The 20,455-nt window shown below is 57.6% G+C and overlaps 10 protein-coding genes across 10 annotated transcripts; 3 read left to right on the forward strand and 7 right to left on the reverse strand.

Annotated features, from left to right (window-relative positions):
- Positions 1-111: 111 nt before the first annotated feature.
- UV8b_03898 (uncharacterized protein) lies at positions 112-1,035 on the forward strand (the record flags this gene model as incomplete). The annotated part of the gene is made up of 1 exon (XM_043141396.1): positions 112-1,035. One exon carries the CDS (start codon positions 112-114, stop codon positions 1,033-1,035), a length of 924 nt encoding a protein of 307 aa, XP_042997330.1.
- Positions 1,036-1,362: 327 nt separating this feature from the next.
- UV8b_03899 (uncharacterized protein) lies at positions 1,363-2,167 on the reverse strand (the record flags this gene model as incomplete). Its single annotated transcript, XM_043141397.1, has 3 exons — positions 1,363-1,663; positions 1,800-1,930; positions 2,129-2,167. The coding sequence occupies 3 exons, from the start codon at positions 2,165-2,167 to the stop codon at positions 1,363-1,365; spliced, it is 471 nt and encodes a 156-aa protein (XP_042997331.1).
- A 932-nt stretch (positions 2,168-3,099) lies between these two features.
- Positions 3,100-4,177, reverse strand: UV8b_03900 (uncharacterized protein; the record flags this gene model as incomplete). The annotated part of the gene is made up of 2 exons (XM_043141398.1): positions 3,100-3,773; positions 3,898-4,177. 2 exons carry the CDS (start codon positions 4,175-4,177, stop codon positions 3,100-3,102), a joined length of 954 nt encoding a protein of 317 aa, XP_042997332.1.
- A 1,424-nt stretch (positions 4,178-5,601) lies between these two features.
- UV8b_03901 (uncharacterized protein) lies at positions 5,602-6,057 on the reverse strand (the record flags this gene model as incomplete). Its single annotated transcript, XM_043141399.1, has 1 exon — positions 5,602-6,057. One exon carries the CDS (start codon positions 6,055-6,057, stop codon positions 5,602-5,604), a length of 456 nt encoding a protein of 151 aa, XP_042997333.1.
- Positions 6,058-9,325: 3,268 nt separating this feature from the next.
- On the forward strand, positions 9,326-9,709 carry UV8b_03902 (uncharacterized protein; the record flags this gene model as incomplete). Its single annotated transcript, XM_043141400.1, has 1 exon — positions 9,326-9,709. One exon carries the CDS (start codon positions 9,326-9,328, stop codon positions 9,707-9,709), a length of 384 nt encoding a protein of 127 aa, XP_042997334.1.
- Positions 9,710-10,262: 553 nt separating this feature from the next.
- On the forward strand, positions 10,263-12,197 carry UV8b_03903 (uncharacterized protein; the record flags this gene model as incomplete). Its single annotated transcript, XM_043141401.1, has 1 exon — positions 10,263-12,197. The coding sequence occupies one exon, from the start codon at positions 10,263-10,265 to the stop codon at positions 12,195-12,197; it is 1,935 nt and encodes a 644-aa protein (XP_042997335.1).
- A 365-nt stretch (positions 12,198-12,562) lies between these two features.
- On the reverse strand, positions 12,563-12,865 carry UV8b_03904 (uncharacterized protein; the record flags this gene model as incomplete). Its single annotated transcript, XM_043141402.1, has 1 exon — positions 12,563-12,865. The coding sequence occupies one exon, from the start codon at positions 12,863-12,865 to the stop codon at positions 12,563-12,565; it is 303 nt and encodes a 100-aa protein (XP_042997336.1).
- A 734-nt stretch (positions 12,866-13,599) lies between these two features.
- Positions 13,600-15,033, reverse strand: UV8b_03905 (uncharacterized protein; the record flags this gene model as incomplete). The annotated part of the gene is made up of 1 exon (XM_043141403.1): positions 13,600-15,033. The coding sequence occupies one exon, from the start codon at positions 15,031-15,033 to the stop codon at positions 13,600-13,602; it is 1,434 nt and encodes a 477-aa protein (XP_042997337.1).
- Positions 15,034-17,479: 2,446 nt separating this feature from the next.
- On the reverse strand, positions 17,480-17,785 carry UV8b_03906 (uncharacterized protein; the record flags this gene model as incomplete). Its single annotated transcript, XM_043141404.1, has 1 exon — positions 17,480-17,785. One exon carries the CDS (start codon positions 17,783-17,785, stop codon positions 17,480-17,482), a length of 306 nt encoding a protein of 101 aa, XP_042997338.1.
- A 1,426-nt stretch (positions 17,786-19,211) lies between these two features.
- UV8b_03907 (uncharacterized protein) lies at positions 19,212-20,455 on the reverse strand (the record flags this gene model as incomplete). Its single annotated transcript, XM_043141405.1, has 3 exons — positions 19,212-19,881; positions 19,984-20,272; positions 20,380-20,455. 3 exons carry the CDS (start codon positions 20,453-20,455, stop codon positions 19,212-19,214), a joined length of 1,035 nt encoding a protein of 344 aa, XP_042997339.1.

Genomic DNA, 20,455 nt, shown 5'->3' on the forward strand with positions numbered 1-20,455 from the left:
TGCTCATTCATCATATATATATGTACATATATAGTACAGTACCTCAAAGAAACGCACGCCATCGCCTCCATTCTTTGGCTTCCCGCATCAACACAGGCAGCCGCCGCCGCCATGTCTCCGCAGATCAACCAACCGTCCAACCAGATCAAGCTGACAAACGTCTCGCTCGTACGTCTGAAGAAGGGCAAGAAGCGATTCGAGATTGCCTGCTACAAGAACAAGGTGATGGAATGGCGCTCCGGCATAGAGACCAACCTCGACAACGTCCTGCAGATTCCCAGCGTCTTCTTCAACGTGTCCAAGGGGCAGACCGCGTCGAGAGAGGACCTCGAGAAGGCTTTCGGCAAGGGCAAGACGACCGACGACATGGTGCTGGAGATCCTCAACAAGGGCGAGCTGCAGGTCGGCGAGAAGGAGCGGGCGGCGCAGCTGGAGCGCGTGCACAACGAGGTGGTCGGCATGGTGGCCAGCAAGCTGGTCGACCCGAGGACGAAGCGGGTCTACACGTCTGGCATGATTGAAAAGGCGCTGGACATGCTGAGCTCGCAGGCGCACAGCACCAGCGGAGACAAGAGCGGCGCGGGAACCCCGGCCACGGGCGACGACGCCGAGGCGAAGCCCAGGGCCAGGGAGCACAGCTGGACCGGCGTCGTGACGTCAAAGAGCGCCAAGAGCCAGGCGCTGGAGGCCATGAAGGCCCTGATAGCCTACCAACCCATCCCCGTGGCCAGGGCGCGCATGAGGCTGAGGGTTTCTTGCCCGACCAGCGTGTTGAAGCAGGCCGTCAAGGGGGCGGCCAGCAAGGGAGCGGCCGAGGACGAGGACAGGGAGCAAAAGGCGGCGGGCACAGTCAAGGACAAGATCTTGGGTTACGTGGAGCAGGTAGAGAGCCAGGATGTCATGGGAACCGAGTGGGAAGTGACGGGGTTTGTCGAGCCTGGCGCGTTCAAGGCCTTGTCCGACTTTATCGGCAACGAAACCAAGGGCCAGGGAAGGGTGGAAGTGTTGGACATGGCGGTGACGCACGAGGATTAGGTTGGAGAGATTTGAGTCTGTTGAATAATGCAGCAATGATACCCGAAGTGCTCGTCTTGCCTCTCTTTTTTTTTTAATGTATCCTTTTCCGAGTTTTGTAATATGTGCAAACAAGCGTGCGTGCGTGCGTGCGTGCGTGCGTGCGTGTGTTTTGATGCTTTATTTATTCGTTTACCCTGACGTATGGTAGCAGCTAGGCCTAGCTGCATGCCCTCAAGCAAACCCCAAATGATCTCATTTTGAAATTGCGCACAAAGATGGAAATACGCCCCAGCCCGCCACGCCTTTCCACCACCCCTATGCCGTCGCAGTACTCGTCGAAACTTCTTAACCACCCTTCTTCTTGGAAACACCGACAGTTCGGCCACGGCGACCGGTGGTCTTGGTGTGCTGGCCACGGACACGGAGGCCCCAGTAGTGGCGGAGGCCGCGGTGAGCGCGGATCTTCTTCAAGCGCTCCAGGTCCTCGCGGAGCTTGGAGTCGACGCCGTTGGCCAGGATCTGCGAGTCCTTGCCGTCGACAATGTCGCGCTGTCTGTTGAGGAACCAGGTGGGGATCTTGTACTGGGTAGGGTTCTGGATAATGGTGACGATTCGCTCCAGCTCTTCCGAGGTGAGCTCACCGGCACTGCAGGACAAAAAAAAAAGCAAACGTTTAGTTTAGCTCCCGGCACCGCTGAAGTGTGCGTTCCCCTTCCGAATGTGCCCAAAAGAAATGCAAAAGTGAATGGAAATCAAACACAGAAGTGGGGGCATGACCGTACCGCTTGTTCAGGTCGACATCGGCCTTCTTGCAGACCAGGTTGGAGTATCGGCGACCGACACCCTTGATCTTGGTCAAGGCGTACATGACCTTTTGCTTGCCGTCAACATTGGTGTTCAAGAGACGCAAGATCTACCGCCTTTACGTTAGCACATTCGACGACTTCCCGGCGCGGGGCTGGCAAAGCAATAGAGACGTGTGTTCCCGAGATTCGACTCGTTGCCGCGGGCTGTTTTGGGGGGGGGGGGGGGGGTGTGTTGGTGGGTTTCGAGAGAACAAAAACACATTTGGCGCTTCTTCGGTGCTGAGGCAGGGCAGTGGTTCACTTACGAACTGAAAGTTCGTCTTCTCTCCCGAAACGAGCGACATGATGGGCAACTATAACCAGCAGTGCCGCCGTGTGCTCGAGTTGTGGTCGATGGATTCCGGGTGTGAAGGGGAAGAGGGCGGAGGTCTGCGTCTTGAGCTCGCTTAGCGAGGTGGAATTTTTCGTCCTGTGGGGCCGCGAGTAGGGCAAGCACGCTGTTTGCTGCGCACGCCGGGCTGGCAATTCACGTGCTCTGGCACGTGCCCAGGCCTTTATGTGCGGAGTTACGACGTTGGTGGTTCCAGCGTTTGTTTATCCAAGGGGAAACCAGAACTTTGTTGAAGGCAAAAACGTCCCGTTTCTCGAGGTCGCCGGTGCCGGCTTCTGCTCGAGTTGAGGCTGACTTGTGCGGCGTCTGTTGATGCAGCCATGGCGCGGGGATGCCCAGCTGCCTGTCCCATTCCATCATCCGGCCCTTTTGATTTTGAAGCGGCTAGGTGTGCTAATCACGCGGCAAGTTGGTGCCGCCGACCGAAGGTGAAGCCTTCATCAGTCGTCTTCTGCCATTGCTCGGTCAAGCCTCTTCGATGGAGCGACCTTGAGCCGGATGCCCGACGCCTCGGCGTACAGGTATGAGACGAGAACAACTCTAGACAACGTTTTTTGAGTACGAAGCCTTTCGTGATGCTTCACTAAGTGGAGGTCTTCGTAATTTATATGTTGTTACATTTTGGCTCGGCACGCCGGCCAGGTGGGTGGTTTTGGCCCAACGCAACTGAACCAGGCATCTACCAGACATCTATAATCTTTCTAGTTGTACAGCCAAGGCCATTTTTGCGCAGCTGATTGGCACCATTTCCAGGGGCTTCCATGCCAGTTTCAACAGATGATTCCATCCCCATCGACCAGAGTGCCCACCAAGACCGATGATTCCAGGCATCAGATAGTACCATGTCCCTGCTTGCGTTGAAAATTTTGAGAGGCGTCGGTGGAGCTAAGACGCAATCGCATCCGCCGGCAAGGTCAGCCTACTCGACAATAGGTCCCAGAGACAAGCTCTGTCCATCTCCACGCTGTGCGAATTACTCTTTGGCTGAATGTGGAAAACATGAACGTGTTGCAGGCCGCGGATCTCCAGGAGCTCATCCAACCCCAGCACATCCGACATCCTGGCATTGCGATGGGCCAGTGGGAAGTACGCGCGCATCAGGCTCGCTCTGTCGTTCAAGTGCACCAGCGTAGACTTGGAGATGTTGATGGACAGGGCGTCCAGCCTGTCGCACCTCTGCAAGGCCTTGAAAGCGCCTGCCGACTGCGGACCGCACCAGTGAACAATGATGTGGCGAGCATTCTCTCGGAAATGCGAGTTGCCGTCGAGGTGCGCAAGAAGCTCGCAGTTGCACCTGAAGCGAAACTTTTTCTTGCGGAAAAAGATGCGGTAGAACTCTTGGCCGAGAGCCTGCCCCAGGATCGTGGGCAGCGACTTCATCTGGGACGTCTGAAAGACGTTGTCTCGATCGAACTTGGGGCACCTGCAGGTGGAGGGCTTTACTAGAGGCACGACGACCTGCGTGCGGAACGTGTTGTCAATGATTAGATCCAGCGTTCTCTCGCGAATCTCCATCGGCAGCTTCATGAACGGGAAACCATGCGAGGAAGTCGGCCTGTCTGTTTCGGGGGGGGTTTTTTTTATGGCCAAGCAGAGTCACAGTTGTCAGCTGAGGGGGGCCGGTTACAAAAGTGGCTGCTTGGAAACAAAAAGTTGTGCGTGCATCAGAAGCCGCTTGCTCACCGGCAATGTCCAAGATTTCGGTGCACATTTCTATAATGTCGACGCATGTCTTGACCTCTGAGGGGTCCTTTTTCAATATGTTGGCGCATTTAGTGATGGTGTTTGCGACTGCGGCTCTGCGCCGGGGGCTCAGGCGAACTAGCCTGCCCAGCTCTGAAACGTCGACACTGCCGGTATGGTAGCTGTCCAAGCTTTGGAGCAGAGTCTGGATATTCTTGGACAGGCCGTACCTGGCGGGGACGGCCTTGGCTTTCAACACGTAGAACGATTTCGCAGACATTTTTGACGACGACGACGACGACGACGACGACGACGACGACAAGGGAAAAGACGTTGCGGGAAGAAACCACCGAGGGCGTCGGACGATACGCAAGCTGCACACAGACTTGTTTCGCCGGGAGAGAGAAAAGGTCCATACAGCAGACAAAAGACTGCCTGCCTGACAGGTATGTTTGTACATTTGTAACTTTGCTTGTTGTCTGTCAGTGGAGGCAAATCTGTTGCCAGTTGCCTCTCGAGACGGGCTGGTGGGAGCAGTGAATATGGCCAGCCGTGACAGGTGTCGGGAACCAACGGGCTCATCCGATCGAGCAGTGCATCTTTTGGAGTTGTGCCTCGTTGCTCCTTCCTCGTCACTCGTCTCGGCTGAATCACGGTGGTGAAGCAGCTCCGCATCATCCAGCAACCCTAGCATCGTCGTCTCCAAGGGTACAATGGCGACATGTGACCACGCACGCACGCACTTTGGGAAGGAGTCGTCCAACGAGCAGAGCAAACAGGCGGAAAGAGACGATCACGGCGGGAGCAGAATGTCGGCTCCGATCAAGGTTTGTGATAGTGGTAGTCTATTGTCTATGTATTGCCAGGAAGCACATCTTTTTGACCCTCGAGGTCAGATGGGACGCATCAAAAGCGAAAAGCAGGAGGAAATAAAAAAAAAATACCCATCCGCAACTCCGGGTGCAAGTCATTCCCTTGATTGCCCTGTACTATAGCATAACCCGTAAATGCTTTTGCGCGGCATGTTCCTATGCCAAATGCATTATAAAATCCGCCATCGTTTAAAATTCATTCCGTTCGTTCGTGATTATACAGGAAAGTATCTTGTTCTGGGGCCTCGGCCACGACAATGCTGGGCCCAGACATGAGTGGTTTCGGATGTTCCGAGTCAATTAATTGGGATTGAAACTCAGCATCTGTTCCACAGCCCTCGGGGGCATTGAAGAGAGCAGGACAAAAGAATTGGTCATTGCAAGGAGAAAAAGAGAAACGAGAAAAAAAAAAAAGAAAGAAATCGTGATTGTGGGGGGGGGGGGCGAGCTTCCGGCTTGCTTGAGCGGCCAAACAAGTCCCAGCCAGACCTGCAGACTGGTCAACTGCATTCGTATGGTAAAACGGCCAAGCCAAGCCGTCTGTCTGGTGCACGCACAAGCTGGCGGCCGTGGTTTGGCTGCGTCTGGTCGGGTTTGCGTTGCGCTGGGCGGTTTGAGGTGTGTCGTGGCCGCTTGGGCTAGCCATGAATCGAAGCAGCCAGTGGCAGTCCAGGGCCAGTCCAGTGCCAGTGCCAGTGCCAGTGCCAATGCCAATGCCCAGTGCCCAGTGCCCAGTGCCCAGTGCCAGCAGAGCCAGCAAGTGACAACAAGTGACCACAAGTGGCGGGGGATCCGCACTGGGGCAAGGCAAGCGCGCCTATTCGCCAGGACCTCAGTCTCGGTCCGAGTCGGGTTTCGGCAAGTCCGACGCCGGCGAGGACCCCCTAGTGTCTTGCCTCTGCATGTCCAAGCTTGGCGCACGAGTGCAACACGGACTGACGCCGACGAAGCTGAGCGTTTCGATCTGGCTGGGGTCGCTGGCCCCAAACGTCATGGTGAAATGGCTCAGCATCTCTTGATGCTTGAGGTTCTGCAGCGTGAGCGGTCGCTGGCTGGGGTGCAGCCTGCTGTTCTTTCTGTTCCGCTTCGCCTCCTTGTCGGGTTCGTCTTTTGAGCGTCGCTGCCATGCAAACGTCCTTGCCAACTTGCTGCTCGCCGTCGACTTGTGTACGGACGACGTATCGCTCGTGTTTGTCGTTGTCGTCGTGTTGCTCTCTGTCTGAGAGATGGCATCCGAGTTCTCCTCGGACCGGCGGAGGGCGCGACGGAAACGATCTCGAATGGCCATTTGCGCGTCCGTTTCTCCAAGATTTTTCCTTCTTTTCTTTTTTCGCGTGACCCGTGTGTAACCGTTGGGAAGAGAAAGAGAGAGAGAGAGAGAGAGAGAGAGAGAGAGAGAGAGAGAAACCACACGGACGATGAATTCAGGTGGCGAGAAGCAATCGGCGGCGACCTGTCCCTTCGGCAGCCAGGAAAGTATACGGCAGGTTGCGGGAACGAGGTTGTCGTAGCAAAAGGGAGGAAACGAAACAATGACGGCAGGGTGGCAGATGTTTGTTATAATAAAAGACGAAAATGACACGGGGCTTCTGAAAGGACTCGCGGATCTGGATCGGGGAAGGCTGGCAAAGTCGGCAGGCAAAACACCGCAAACACCGCATACACCGCATACACGGCAACGCAACTCTGCGAAAAGGCAAAGGCGAAGGCGAAGAGTGGCGCCCGCAAAAGCCCTCGCGGTTGGTTGGGGTTGGTGGGAACTTTGGGGGTTGGTTGGCAAAAGGAGGAAAAGCGTTCTCGCAATCCCCCAGACCTAAACAAGTCCAACAAGTCTCCATTGGTCATGGCAAACCACTGGCAACCTCCTTTCGGCCCATTTCTGTCCGGGGTGGAGGCCCCTCGGTCTCTGGAGGGGTCCAAGGACTCGGGGGGTGTAGGGGTTAGGCAGCCCTAGACCGTAGGTGTTTTGTCTGTTTTGTCTGTTTTGTCCGTCTTGTCTGTCTTGTCTGCCAAGTGCGGAGTGCGGCGGGTCCTTGTTGGGTGGCGAAGGCGGGCGGGTACGGACTGGAAAACTTTCAATGGTTCCTCGGGACGCCGCCAGCACGGCGCCTGGCGTTCACGTTACTTTCTGCAAGGTGACACAGCTTAGCCATTGCAGAAAGCCATCCGCGCTGGGGGGTGCACGGGTTGCACTCCCTACTGCGTATGCGTAGCCTAGGCGCCGCCACCCCACCCGGGGCTTGCGAGCCAGTACGGAGTATGCGTGCCCAGATATGCAAACATTGAAAATTTGAATTGATGAGTGCACATGCAGTGCAGCCTACGGGGGAGAGAGCATTTGCAGTGGAGCCGCGATGCGAAACCCGCCGCAATCGATAGGCTGGCAGCTAGCTGGCGGCTGGCGGCCGGCTGCTTCGCTGAGGGGTGGAACTTGTGCATGCACCAAGCAAGCTGGCAACAGAACAAGGAAGGACCCAAGGCATGAGCCCCTCCCTCCGCACCCCCCGCACCCCCACCTCTTTTTTTTTTTTTTTTTTTTTTTTTGTGGGTTTGGGGGGGAAGGGGGGGGATGGGGGGAGGAGGAGGAGGAGGAGGAGGAGGAGGAGGAGGAGGAGGAGGAGGAGGAGGAGGGAACCGAGGCGGCAAAGAGAAAACAGGGCAGAGACAGACCCGACGGCTTCTCGCAAGGTTTCATGCTGCATAGCGCACACGCATGCGGTTGGGAGCTGGCGGGACATTCTTTATCCATGCGGGCTGGGCTGGTAGTGGTACATAGTAGGGCTTGAGAAGGGGGGGGGAGGAAGGTGGGGGGCCGGCCAGTTGTACTGTAGCAAAGATCAAGTCCAGGTCAATGCGAGCGAGACAGCGGAAAGCGCAGTGTTGCCCGGCGTTTCACGGATTGCACTGCACTGCACTGCACTGCACGCTACGACTAGCATGACTCGCCAGCACTCCTGCAGGTGGTCGATTCGTGTTGGGGAGGACAAGACGCTTGTTTCGTCTTCCCTCGGCCGTCCCGTCCTTCCAGAACGGTTCTAGAATGGTCGTCCCGTACGCCGCCAGTGTACGAGACTACGATCGTCCGATGGAGGCAGGCCGCCGCCAACTGGCATGGAGCACGGTGCACGGTGCACGGTGCACGATGCAAAAGTGGGAATCTATAGTGTACTGTAGTATGCCCGTACTCACGTGCCTTCTCGCGTGACAGGTTGCTGCGCCGCCCTCCTTGGAAGTTGGCGCTGGTTGGCTGGCTGGCCCCGGGGCGGACACGTACGACGTCGCAAGTAGGCGCCGGCTTTACTAATTATGTAGTCTAGACCACGAAATTTGTTCCATTGTCTGAGACTCACGAGCACTGCCAAGCACAGCCAAGCACAGCCAGGATCGGTCAGCCACACCACAGCTTGGCTTGATAACGACTTCAAGCAACTCACCTTGCGTAGAGTATCACGCGACCGCGGTCTCTGGACTAGAAGTTACTTGGTGTAGAAAAGCACGCTGTAATGTGCACCCTCGTTAAGCATTAACATCTACCCCGAAAGGAACATCACTTGACAGACGAAAGCCGTATTTATTGCTCTGACCGACTCTCGTGGATATAAAATTGAGGGATTTGGCCAGTTGCCTGTGTACCTAAAGGCTGAGTATGGTATATGATAAGGTGTCCTTGCTGATGTCCTTGTTTCTACATGACCGACTAGCGCCGCTATATATGCTGCTCTACAATACATGATTGAGCCCTTTGCATCGGATGATTCGTATCATCGTGCCTACATTACATGATTGTGCCCTTTGCATCGGATGGTTCGTATCATCATGCCTACATTGCATGATTGTGCCCTTTGCATCGATATTTCGTGTCATTACACCTACGCTATATAATTGTGCCCTTGGCACAAATAATTCGCACCATTATACGCAGCGCAGAAGGAAGGATTTCATGGCAAGAAAGCCGAACCTTAGTAACAAGAATTCCATTTAGCCAACGTAACCCAGCAACGGCCACCAAATGCCACCCCTGGCACCTTTGACCAAACGAAACAACGCGGCGGTGATGTCCCACATCCAACGCAGCACTATACAGAGTTACACTTCCTGTTACCGCCGGTTCTGCGGCCACCGAAAAGCCGCGGTACCCGCGGACCTTGTTAAAAACTTTCTTCGACAGCCGCGCTGCTCCTATTTGCCATCGGGGTCTTGGCTCTTACTCGCGGCGATCTACCCGTCAGTACTCGGTACTCCAACCACTTGGTCGGGCATGGCCGCGCAGGGGTTGGGGCAAGGACTGGAACGCGGCTTTCCACGGGAAATCGAGGCTTTTCCCGGGCGTGGATGTCGGTCGCCGCGAGGGACCCGGAACCGCGCCGTGCGGACCGACGTCTTGTTGTGGCGAGCTGCACGGCGACGTGACGTCACTCGAGAGGCGCCGGGCCCCACGTCGCACCAATCCCCGTTTCGCGGAATTTCCCGGCCCGCACATTGACGCCAACCGCGGGGGCAAGGCAAGCGGCCGACTCCGCAGGTAGCCAACCGGCAAGCTGGCATGGTTTTTCAGCATGATTGCAGAGGGCATTTCATGTGTCCCTCTCGGAGGACTCACGGACACCCTCTGGAAAGGCATCCCATCGCAGTATATGAAGCCTGATTTTACAGCCGCACATTGCGCGGTGTCGCATTTTATTAGTGCAACAGATTCGGACAACCCGGATCACGGCCTGACTGGGCACTGCCGGCGGCGTCTTCACATCTTTTCCCCCAAGGCCACGGTTAGCACGGCAGCCCCTCCTGCTGCCGCCGCCGCCGCCGCCGCCGCCGCCGCCGCCGCCTCCTCTGCAGCAAGCTCATGCTCAACGCGTGGATCCTTGGAATCATCAAGTCTGGTAGCTGCGAAACATGACCACGGCCTGAAGAAGCGACGAGACACGACAAGCCGTACCTAAAAAAAGAAGTCCATACATGTATGTAGCGGCTGGTACTTTCCAGGCGCGTAACGCTGCCAGTTGACCTGCTGTGCCCCCGCCTCGGGCAGCTGACAGGGCTGTAGCCCGCCAACCCCACTGCCAGTGCCAACTGCCAACCGCCAACCGCCAACCGCCAACCGCCAACCGCCAACCGCCAACCGCCAGCTGCCATGACAAACCCGGCCGCCTCGCCCGCCCAATGACCGCGAGCGCGTGACCTCAGGCCGCCGTGACGTCCGCGTCGCGTGGCTGCTCCCCGTGCCCATCGAACAAACGCAGACCTTTTTCCCTCTCTCGACGCATAATGCATCGGGTTCAACGTTGCGCTTAAAATAAAAGCAAAAAAGACCGCCCTGCACTCCCACCCAGATATCCATCATCCTTTACGCCCTCCCCCCCCGTCCACTCCCGTCGTTCGCACCGTGGTGGCAGCCTGCTCCGCCAGACAACGCCGGTTCTTCCCCCGTCCGAACAAGCTTGCGGCGCGACCAGCCCCCGTCCGACCCCAGGCCCGGTGCCGGCTCCCCCGTCAATGGCCGGCTCGCCGGGAAACAGCCCTCTCGACAGTCCAGACGGCCGGGCAGCCGAGCAGGCCCCCCCCGGGCAAACGCCCGCAAAGTTACCCGGCAGCCCTCGGTCCGGCCCCCGGCCCGCCGCCCAGCAAATCAGCTCCCGCGCCGATGAAAGCTCTCCGCTGCTCAGCGGCGACGAGTCCGACGCGCATGCCGCGCCCAGACGGCGGCGGCAGCACCTCCCCGCGCCGCCGGCGGCCGACGCGAGCCAGGAAACCAAGGGCATGTGGTACATGCTCGCGCTGACCGTCGGCATCGCCGGGCTGCAGGTTGCGTGGTCCGTGGAGCTCTCCAACGGGTCGCCGTACCTGCTCTCCCTCGGGCTGAGCAAGTCGCTCATGGCCCTGGTGTGGATCGCCGGCCCGCTGACCGGCACGCTGGTGGTGCCGTACGTCGGCATCCTGAGCGACAACTGCCGCCTCGGCTGGGGCAAGCGCCGGCCCTTCATGGTCGGCGGCACCGTCGCCACCGTCGCCGGCCTGCTGTTCCTGGCCTGGACGCGCGAGATTGTCGGCGGCGCCCTGGGCCTGCTGCTCGGCGCCGACCCCGAGTCCGCCGGGGTCAGGGTCGCCGTCATTGTCTCGGCCGTGGTCGGCATCTACCTGCTCGACATCGCCATCAACACCGTCCAGGCGGCCATCAGGGCCTTCATCGTCGACTGCGCCCCCGCCCACCAGCAGGAGGAGGCAAACTCCATGGCCAGCCGCGTCACCGGCTTCGGCAACATCCTGGGCTACCTGGCCGGCTACGTCCACCTCCCCACGTACCTCTGGTTCCTGGGAGGCAACAACCAGTTCAAGATCCTCTGCGCCATCGCCAGCATAGGCCTGGCCGTCACCGTCGCCCTCAGCGCCGCCCTCGTGCGCGAGCGGGACCCCCGCGCCGACGGCTCGCGGGCCCGCAAGACGCCCGGCATCTTCGCCTTCTTCTCCAGCATCCTCACGTCCATCAAGCGCCTGCCCCCGCAGACGATGCGCGTGTGCCAGGTCCAGTTCTGCGCGTGGGTCGGCTTCTTCCCCCTCCTGTTCTACACGTCGTCGTACGTTGGCGAGATCTACGTCCAGCCCTGGCTGCGGGAGAACCCCCGCATGCCGCCCGAGGAGCTGGACGCCGTCTACGAGCGGGCCACCCGCGTCGGCACGTTTGCCCTGCTGGTCAACGCCGTCGTCAGCTTGCTGACCAACGTCTTCCTGCCCTTCTTCATCGCGCCCACGTTTGACAGCCAGCCCGCCCCCGCGGACAAGCGCGGCGTGCTCGGGAGATGGCGCCTCGACTGCCTGAGGATCCCGGGCCTCACCTTGAAGAGGGCCTGGCTGGGCTCCCTGTTCCTGTTTGCGGGCTGCATGTTTTGCACGGTGCTCGTCACGTCCGTCGCCGCGGCCACCGTGCTGATAGGCCTGACCGGCATAACCTGGGCCATGACCCTCTGGGCCCCGTGGGCCGTCATCAGCGCCGAAATCAGCCGGCGGGACGTCGCTGCTCGAGCAAAAAAGCTCCGCGACATGACGCCTTCCCGCGGCCGCGCTCCACAAGCGTCGGCGGTAGCGGCGGCGTCCTCGTCCTCGTCTAGCGGCAACTCGCAAGACCTGGATGTCGAGGGCGCCGCGGCCGAGCAAGAGACGGACCAGGCTGGCGTCATCCTAGGCATCCACAACATGGCGATCGCGGTTCCGCAAATGATAGCAACCCTGGGGTCCAGCGTGGTGTTCAAGCTCGTGCAGAAGCCGCGAGGCACGCCGGGCGACCGCAGCTTTGCCATCGTCATGGCTCTCGGCGGCATCTTTGTCTTGGCGTCATGCATCTTCGCCATGAGGATTAGCGACGACGCCGGCTCGGCCAAGCAGGGTGTAGAGGACGAAGCACAAGGACGCGGGCTCTTGTCCGACCGAGACTAGCACCGTGGAGCAAAGCAAGCAAGATGCAGCTAGGTAGCAAGCGTCATGGATTTTATTAAAAAAAAAAAAAAGAAAAAAAAAGAATACACTCTGTTCAAGCAGGTCCACTCCCGTCATGATGCTGAGTCCTGACTGTGCATGTCGTTAACAAAGTTCTACTAGGCTACAGGAACTGATGCAGAAGCGGCGCGACGCGCAAAAATGAAGCATAAAGAAGAAAACAAGGGAATAATCCCCCCTCCTTCCACCCCCCCCCGCGAGCCTTGTCTGCCCGACGAAACGCCAGATCGAAACACCCTCTTCCCTTTGGACCTCAAGCGCCCGCACAGCACGACACGGAACCATCCATCGCGCCGAGCCCTCTCTCAACACAGCCCAACCGGGACCCTCGTCTCGGCCGGAATCGGACCCTTGGACACGTCGTATGCAGTCACCCCGTCCCAGTAGTAGCACCACATGGAGCCCCGCCCGTCGCAGTACTTGTAGTCGCAGGGGTACCCGTTGGTTGTCGCAGCGGCCCGCGCCGCCGTGTTTGAGAGCCGGGTGTGTCTCTTGGTGGGAGCGGGCGCGGGCGCGGGCGCGGGACAGCCGGCACCGGCACCGGCACCGGCACCGGCACCAGCGGCGACCGGCCAGCCAAGCAGGAGGATCAAGATGCAGGACACCATTTCTTCTGCGCGGTGAAGCGGCGGGTAAGATGCTGGCGTTGTTTTGCGGAGCCGCTCAGGGGGGGTTTGGACGCGTTCAAAGGTGGCGGACGAGGGGGGCGAGGGCAGAGGGCTTCCATGGCGTCCGGCGAGTGTGGAGGGAGGGAAGGAAGCCCGTCACGCGCCCGGGAGGGGGGTTTGTCGTCGGGTTGGGTGAGGGAGGAGCGACGGGCGGGTTGATGGGCGTGTGAGACTGGTAACGGGCGAACGTGGTTTCCCTGGCCGTGCAAAGAAAGCATCACAGTGGTCCTGAGTTCTTCTGGGGAAAAGGTCCATGGATGGCTCGCAATCACGGTGAAAAGGCATCAGGCTCGGCGTGGTAACGTCTCGCGTCATCCGACAACTCTGTTTTTAGATGAACCGAGCTGTCTGCAAATGTACGAGCAGCAAGAGCCGCCAACAGTATCAACAGTATAGCTAGAATATATACAACGAAACAAAACGGGCAGCACCCAATCTCCCAACCAAGTCCAAGCTTAATACATACAGATCAAGAAAAGAATAAGTAAATACTGCCAAAAGATGGGCATCTGAACGAAATTGTACGGTAGCATCGCCGTCGTCAGTTTTGCTCGTGGGAACCTGTCCCTCGGGTATCTATGGTCAACCAACTGGTCGATCCCTTTCGCTCTCCCTCTCACTCTCCCGTGTAAATATTGCATGCTCGAGTCGGTTGCACGTCTTTGAGATAGTGCCTAGAGACTGAAAAGCTTGGCACTACTCCCGTCCCGCCTTCTGGAGCCCCAGGGCTCCCCGTTCCAGACTTTTCCATTCCAGGACCCGTCATTCTGCACCTGCGGTTGCCCACTTGGGACGGCCTGCGTGGAAGGCTGAGACTGGGGAGCCCCTGGAGCTGGAATAGTAGGCTGAGGTTGACCACTTGGGAAAGCCTGTCCAGAAGGCTGAGACTGAAAATCGCCCTGCGTTGAAGTAGTAGTAGGCTGGGGTTGATATCCTGGCTGAGACTGAAAATCGCCCTGCGTTGAAGTAGTAGTAGGCTGGGGTTGATATCCTGGCTGAGACTGAAAATCGCCCTGCGTTGATGTAGTAGTAGGCTGGGGCTGATATCCTGGCTGAGGAGTGTTTGTGGATGTGGGCCGCAACGTCGGCCTGGCGCGAGTCTTGTTGGTTGGCTGAATCCGCGTCGACTGGCCTTGGTCACCGGCACCTTTCTGATACACCTTGACGGAGTTGACCACCCAAAAAGCGTCGGCAAAGTCGGCCGGGTTGTTGGACACGTAGTCCTGGCAAGTCGGGGCCAAGGCAGAGCATTCGGGGTCTGACCCCCAAACGCTGGGAGAACCCGCCCAGTCGCCGCAAAACGTCGTGTCAAACACGAGCTGGTTGTTGGCAAAGTGGTCGTCGAGCTTGCAAGACGGTCCGCCGGCAAATCTGGCCAGAGGAGTCCCCCAGTCTTTGGGATTGGGATCTTCGGCCTGTATGTCTCGGGGGATTTGGGACCGAGGGAAGAACCAGATGGCAATGTGGTCCGACGTCCACTCGGTGGCATAGACACCGCCGCCGATGGCGTTGAAACCGTCACCGTAGTTTTGATTGTCGTCGGTGCGTTGGCCGCAACCGGCCGATGTGCCATGGGCACCGCAGTCTGCGGAGACAAACTTGGTCGAAGCCAGGGATCCATGGTTGGAGACGGTGCAGCCTGGCTTGGTGTGAAGAGTGATGGCGTTCTTGGCCTGGGCATTGACGCCTTCGATAATGTCAATCTCCCCGGATACGGGCCAGTTGGGGCCGAACATCCAGAACGCCGGCCATGTGCCGCAAATGCTCCCCGGCATGTGAGCAATGTCCGCAATGAACAAGCCTCGCGTAAAGGCTTTATGAGAGGTTACGCGGACAGACTTGCGGCCCATGGCAGGGTTCTTGGTCTTGTAATCGACGCCCATGAAGATGCCGCCCTTGGCGTAGCCAGCCAAGCCCTCCTTGTTGGCAGTGTTGCTGTCGACGTACTCGACAAAACCCTTGGTAGGGTCTGGCCCGGTGAAGAAGTCGAAGGAGTCGAAGAAATTGGTAGTGTCATATGTTGTCTCGAGTTGATAGTGTGCCCGGGCTATTCCTGCAACCAGGACAACTGTACCGCCAAGGGCCCTGAGGCTACTAGAGAAGCGCATGCTGCCGATACGTCGTATATACGACTTGGGTTGAAAGCACTTGATAGTCACAAAGATGTAAGGTAGTATAAAGCGAGAGTTGTTTCCGCGGGGGGGTTTGTGTCTTCGCTGCGTGACCGGCACTTCAGCGTTGAGCAGGGAGAAAGGAAAAAGAAGCTGGTAAGGGAGCCGTGAGATGCTCGAATCTTTCCGGCTCAACACGCGATTGTGCGAGTCGAGATCAGTGCGAGAGGCCCGTGTTGCTGCAACACGTTGCCCTCTGAGTGACGTGCGTGTTGAACAAAACAAGCAACGACCAGCAAGACCACCACGAGATCTGTGAATAGTGGAAAGAAGCTTCTAAAATTGCTGCAGCCTTTATTGTGAGGCGGTCAGTCGAGTCTGAACGACGAGAACCGAGTCGGCCGAAAGGAACAATGGATGTAGGCGTGAACAATGATGGCAAAAGAGTGTGTAGTTTTGACTGAAGGGAAGCGGGAAAAAAAATAAAAAAATAAAAAAACAATAGGCCAAGCTAAAGAGTTTGGCCAGGGCTCAGAAAGAAAGGAATCGGCAAGACTATTGACAAGGACAGTGAAGGCGAGACGAGACGACTGCGTGCTCTGCAGTATTGTACAGTAGAAGACGAGGCTGAGAAAAGGGTGAGGCCTTGGTGAGAAGCAGCTGCCGGAAGGATTGAACGGCAGAGTATCAGACGACTGGATCCGTCAACGGAACCTGTGAAACTGCGGCGACAGTGAAGAGACATGTTGGACCTCGACCGGGGAACGTCGATGGCTAAATATGGAAGACGGGCGCCTGGTGTTTTCGGGGCCATTGTGCAAGTCGGTCAGCTCAGCTAGTGGTCAGTGGTCAGTGGTCAGTGGTTAGTGAGTGGTGCGAGAAGTGAGCAGCCCCTTGACATACATGCAACTGACGCCAGACGGACGAGCGAGTCTGCGGACAACAGACCAACATGGCTTGCTTGCCCAGACCAGACCTCCCAGCCATGGCCGTGGTGGTGGTACTCGGTAGACTCGTGGGATCCACCCAATTCGTTTCGTTTCGACGACAGAAAACCCGAGAAATAACGTGAGGGTTGCCAGCTTACGGGCCCACGGACATGCGGCAGCAAAAGGCCCTTGTCACAAAAATCTTCATCCGGGGGTGGTTCGCATTCCAAAGCCCAAGGCCAGCCGCCGCCGTCAAGGCCATGGAATCCGAGACTCTGGCGTTCTTGGCCAGCGGCCCAATCACGGCTCGACTCGGGGGAAACGCCAAGACGACGGCCGGGGGTGGGGGGGGGGGGGCCAGGCAGTAGCGATGCTGGATGCCAAAGCCAAAGCGCCCCCCCCCCCGCCCCTGCCTTTGTTCGTTCGTGCCTGGCAAAGCCGCTCTTGCTCTGGGGGCCAGTGGTGGGTGGGGCTGCACTTGACGTTTCCGCGGGCAGGGAAAGCCAAGCGCCGAGGGCGACCGGGGGGACGGAGGGAGGGCAGGAGCTACCGAGATCTATTGGGCAGCCCCTGGGTTGGCAGGGCGGAGGGAGGAGGAAAGCGCGACCCGACCATTAACCCAACCCAATAGGTACCTATGTAGGTACCTAGGTGCACAGCACGCTTGTACAACTTGCTTGCATCAGAACTGCGGATTGATGCTCTATTGAATCATTCTTCTCTCATCTACCCTCGGTCAACGCCCACTAACTGGCGTGCTTTCCTGCGAGCAGAGACGGCCTCCAAGCCCCGTCTGCACCAAAAAGGGCCGCTTGGAGAATCGACAATTGGCATGTGTGCCTCCCGCCTCCAACCCTCCCTTCCCCGTGCTTCGAATCCATCTGCAGGCATCGCCACATGGAACTGCACAAATCCGCTTCTTGCCTCGAGCGGGAAATTAAAAATTGAAAAAAAAAAAAAAAAGAAAAGAAAAGAGAGAGAGAGAGAAGGGCCGAAGCTGCCATTGAAAGAGGGCCATGGTTTCACAAAAGAAACATATTCTTCATCTTCAGTCTGTCGACCCCCTCGGCAGCCCGTCGCGGAGGGAAAAGTCCTGTCGGGGAGCGGGGCAGGGGCGCTTGTTGCCGACATGACCACCACCAACAAAACAGGCTCGGCGCGAGCAAGCACGCTGCAGCCACTGGTATTTGCCCGGAAACGGCGCATTCGGCGCCCATGAAACATGCCCATGGCCCTGCCCTACATGACGGATGCTGGGATGCTGGGATGCTGGGATGCTGGACCCAAAAGTTCGAACCCGTCAGTCCGGCCGAGCAGCCGATGATGCAGCCTCCTGCTCAATGACACATGAAACTGTGCAACATGGGGTGGGTGATGTGCAGAACAAGGTTTTTGTCGCCGGAGACAATGCCCCCCCCCCCCGTTGAGCCTAATAGCCTGGGCCCTGGTTGGATGCGGAGGTTTTTGGCTGCCAAAGGGCTTGTCAGGCTCTCGGAGCCCGGGCCATGCATCGTCTACGCGCCCAGGCGAGGTGATTCATCGTCCTTCATCGTCCTGGGCGGGATCCAGCTCTGCGTCGGCTGGCCTTGCACCCCGGGGGACACTCGGCCGACTTGCACGACGTCACTGCAGACGGACGGGCTATCGAGCATCGCGCAATTATCATCATCTTGGGCAACAGGTCCGTGTGCCACGGCCTGCCATACCGGGATGATCAGTTCTTTTGTTCCCTCCAACGCCAGCATCAATCCCTCCTGTAGCTCAGCTCCTCTCCATGCGCACGTCTTGAAACGCTCCGCGACCGCGAGCCGCCATCTCATCTCCTGACGCCAACTGTCGAAGCGTGCCCAAGCCAAGGCGTAGACCCTGCGGCTGTCGAGCCCATTGTTCGTCCCTGATCATTTCATGCCCTCGCCGCCCTCGCCGCTCCAGCACGTCGACGCTTCCCTGCTCATGAACACCAGCCCATGCAATCCCCTCCATCCATCGTTCATCACCTTCACCTCGCCAATGCTGCCACGTCCAACTCCCCGCCGGCTACACGTCCATCGCTCACTCTCAGCTTGCGGGCCGTACCAACGGGCTTGCTTCAACCCGCCGTGACCCGACTCAGTCACCTCGCTCCCGACACGGCAGCCCACCACGTACACCATGGCTCGTGGCCAGCACTTGCCCCTGGGGAAGAGTTCAAGCCCAAAGCTCGCACGCAAAAAATCGGTTGTGGGACAAAGCAGTATGGAGAAAGAAATCTTTTGCCCTACCCTAATCCGTACAGGTATCGAGAAATGTTTACAAAAAAGCCTGGTCGTGTCCAAAACAAAGACCCACAAGAAGATTAGAGTCCGCCCTCGGCAGGTTTCTTCGGTGAATAGGTAAGATAGGTAGGTAGGTAAAGCTCCCAGCGCCTTTCTGGGCCGGCTTTGAGAAGCGGCCGCATGCATGCTTGGTAATGTAACCTGGACTTTGATAAACGACAAGAACCCTTGAACAAGGGTGGGGAAACCATCAAAGGAGAACAAAAAGGAGGAAGGAAAGAAGAGGAAGGAAGAAAGAAGAAAGAAGACGAGAAAAGAAGAAGCGGGGAAAAAAAGAAGAAGCAAAAAAAAAAAAAAACCGCCATGTTTACACCTCTCTTGAACCCCCTTGCTCACCAAATGTGAGCGCCTCGTGTGATTTTGTGCCACGTCCCCCTTCGTCGAACCACTCTCACCAGAGGTATGCAAGCTCATCATGTTGTTGTACAGCGCTTGATCCGCGAAACCCTACACGGCTGAACCGGAGTCATCAGTCGCACGCTGTACAATCCCGCAGAAGCAAGCGTCGTCGCAAGCGTCGTCTCTTCACCCCCGAATGTCCGTGGGTGTACCATCCTGACTGAGTCGACTCGTTGGGAATGCCGTCGACCGTGCTCATCATCTCATCCCAGCCTGGTCAGTTAATCATATGTGCCGTTTCCCTTGTCCACTTGTTTCTTTCCGTCATCCTCCGCATCTTCCCGCCCTCGACCCCTCTCCTCGTTAAAATCGTCCAGCCGTAAAGTACGCTAGTGAAGCAGCAAATCCGAATAAACGCAACGCGCCGGGGAGGTAGCGGGTCCATCGTGCCGATGTCGATTCGATAATCAAATGCCGAGTGGCTGGGATGCAGCAACATCCCTGCATTAAAACGGGAGGGATATCGACTGCAGCTCTGGCATTGATTTAAGGGGGGGGGGGGGGGGGGGGGGGGGACGGTTTGACGATTTCGTCACAGCTTAACCCACTTGCCGGTGAGCTTGAACCAAATGACAGCCACCAAGTCTTCCTTGAAACGTTCCCAGAGATTTCGGTTCAGCCAATAGCTAAACTCTCGGTAGTGGTACATTTCCCCCCAGCAATCTCGCCCCCATTCGCATCCAGCCATGTTGACGACAAAGTCGCGGTCTTCCTGGCTGTAGTGGAAGCGGGTGTCGTTGGTGCCTTTGCCGTCTCCGCAAGCGGCAGGAGGGAAGCTGTTGATTTTGCGTTGGGCGAGAAAGCCAATGTGTTCGCGCACCCAGGCGTGATTGCTGTAGAGCGTCTCCAGCGCGTCCTGTTCCTTGTGCTCCCAAGACATGTGCTTCTGTTCGTACGCAACGGGGTCCCACCAAATGTCCAGCAGACGTTCTGTCCACGCGCTACGTCGCAGGAAGAAGGATCCGAGGTTGAAGCCGGAGCAGTCTTGCGACAGAAGCAAGTTTACCGAGTTCATGTTGCCGTCTCCCACGGGACTCGTCGCTGACGTATCGAGGTACGGGTACGTAAGCGGATGCGTAATGTTGAGTGGGTTGTACACGTTGATGTCGCGGTAGACGAGTTTCTCGAGATTGTTGAAAAGGTGGCTCTGCAGAGAATACGACGGCTCCATCACCATCGTGTTCAGATCAAGCCACCAAAACCTGTAACGCAGGCCCAAAAAGCATTAGCCCAAGCCGGGATCCTTTCCCTCCAGTATGCGACCCCATCAGCCACGGCGGCAGCAATTCGTCGATGCAACTCACCACTCAGCATTAGGATATTTCCGCAAGGCGCTTCGAACGTAGTCCACCTTCTCCCAGCTCTCCCGCCACTCGTGCGCATACTTCTTTCTAGTCTTCATGTCGACAATTTCGAAGTCGTAGCCCCACCTGGAGACGTATTTCCGTTTGTTGCGCACGCTGTCACGCTCGATGGCCCATTCACGGGCTCCTTTCCACTCCATGACACCTCCACCCACGTTTGCGGCTAGGATAACGACGAATTTTGAGCCACCGCCCCCCCAGCTTGCTCTTCTGTACCAGTACACTAGGGCTGATGCGGTTGTAAAGAAAGAGAGAGAAAAAACGCGTTAGACGAGTGTCTCCCCCGGAAACGACTGCCAAGCTAGCGAAATGACGAGATGACGCCAGAGCACTTACGTGAGTGGTAAAATATGTATACACAAAGCAGAATAACCAGGCCGATAAGTAGTCTGATCTTCAGCTTTCGGCCCAT

The sequence above is a fragment of the Ustilaginoidea virens genome, chromosome 3, assembly GCF_000687475.1.
Source record: "Ustilaginoidea virens chromosome 3, complete sequence".
Lineage (NCBI taxonomy): Eukaryota > Fungi > Ascomycota > Sordariomycetes > Hypocreales > Clavicipitaceae > Ustilaginoidea > Ustilaginoidea virens.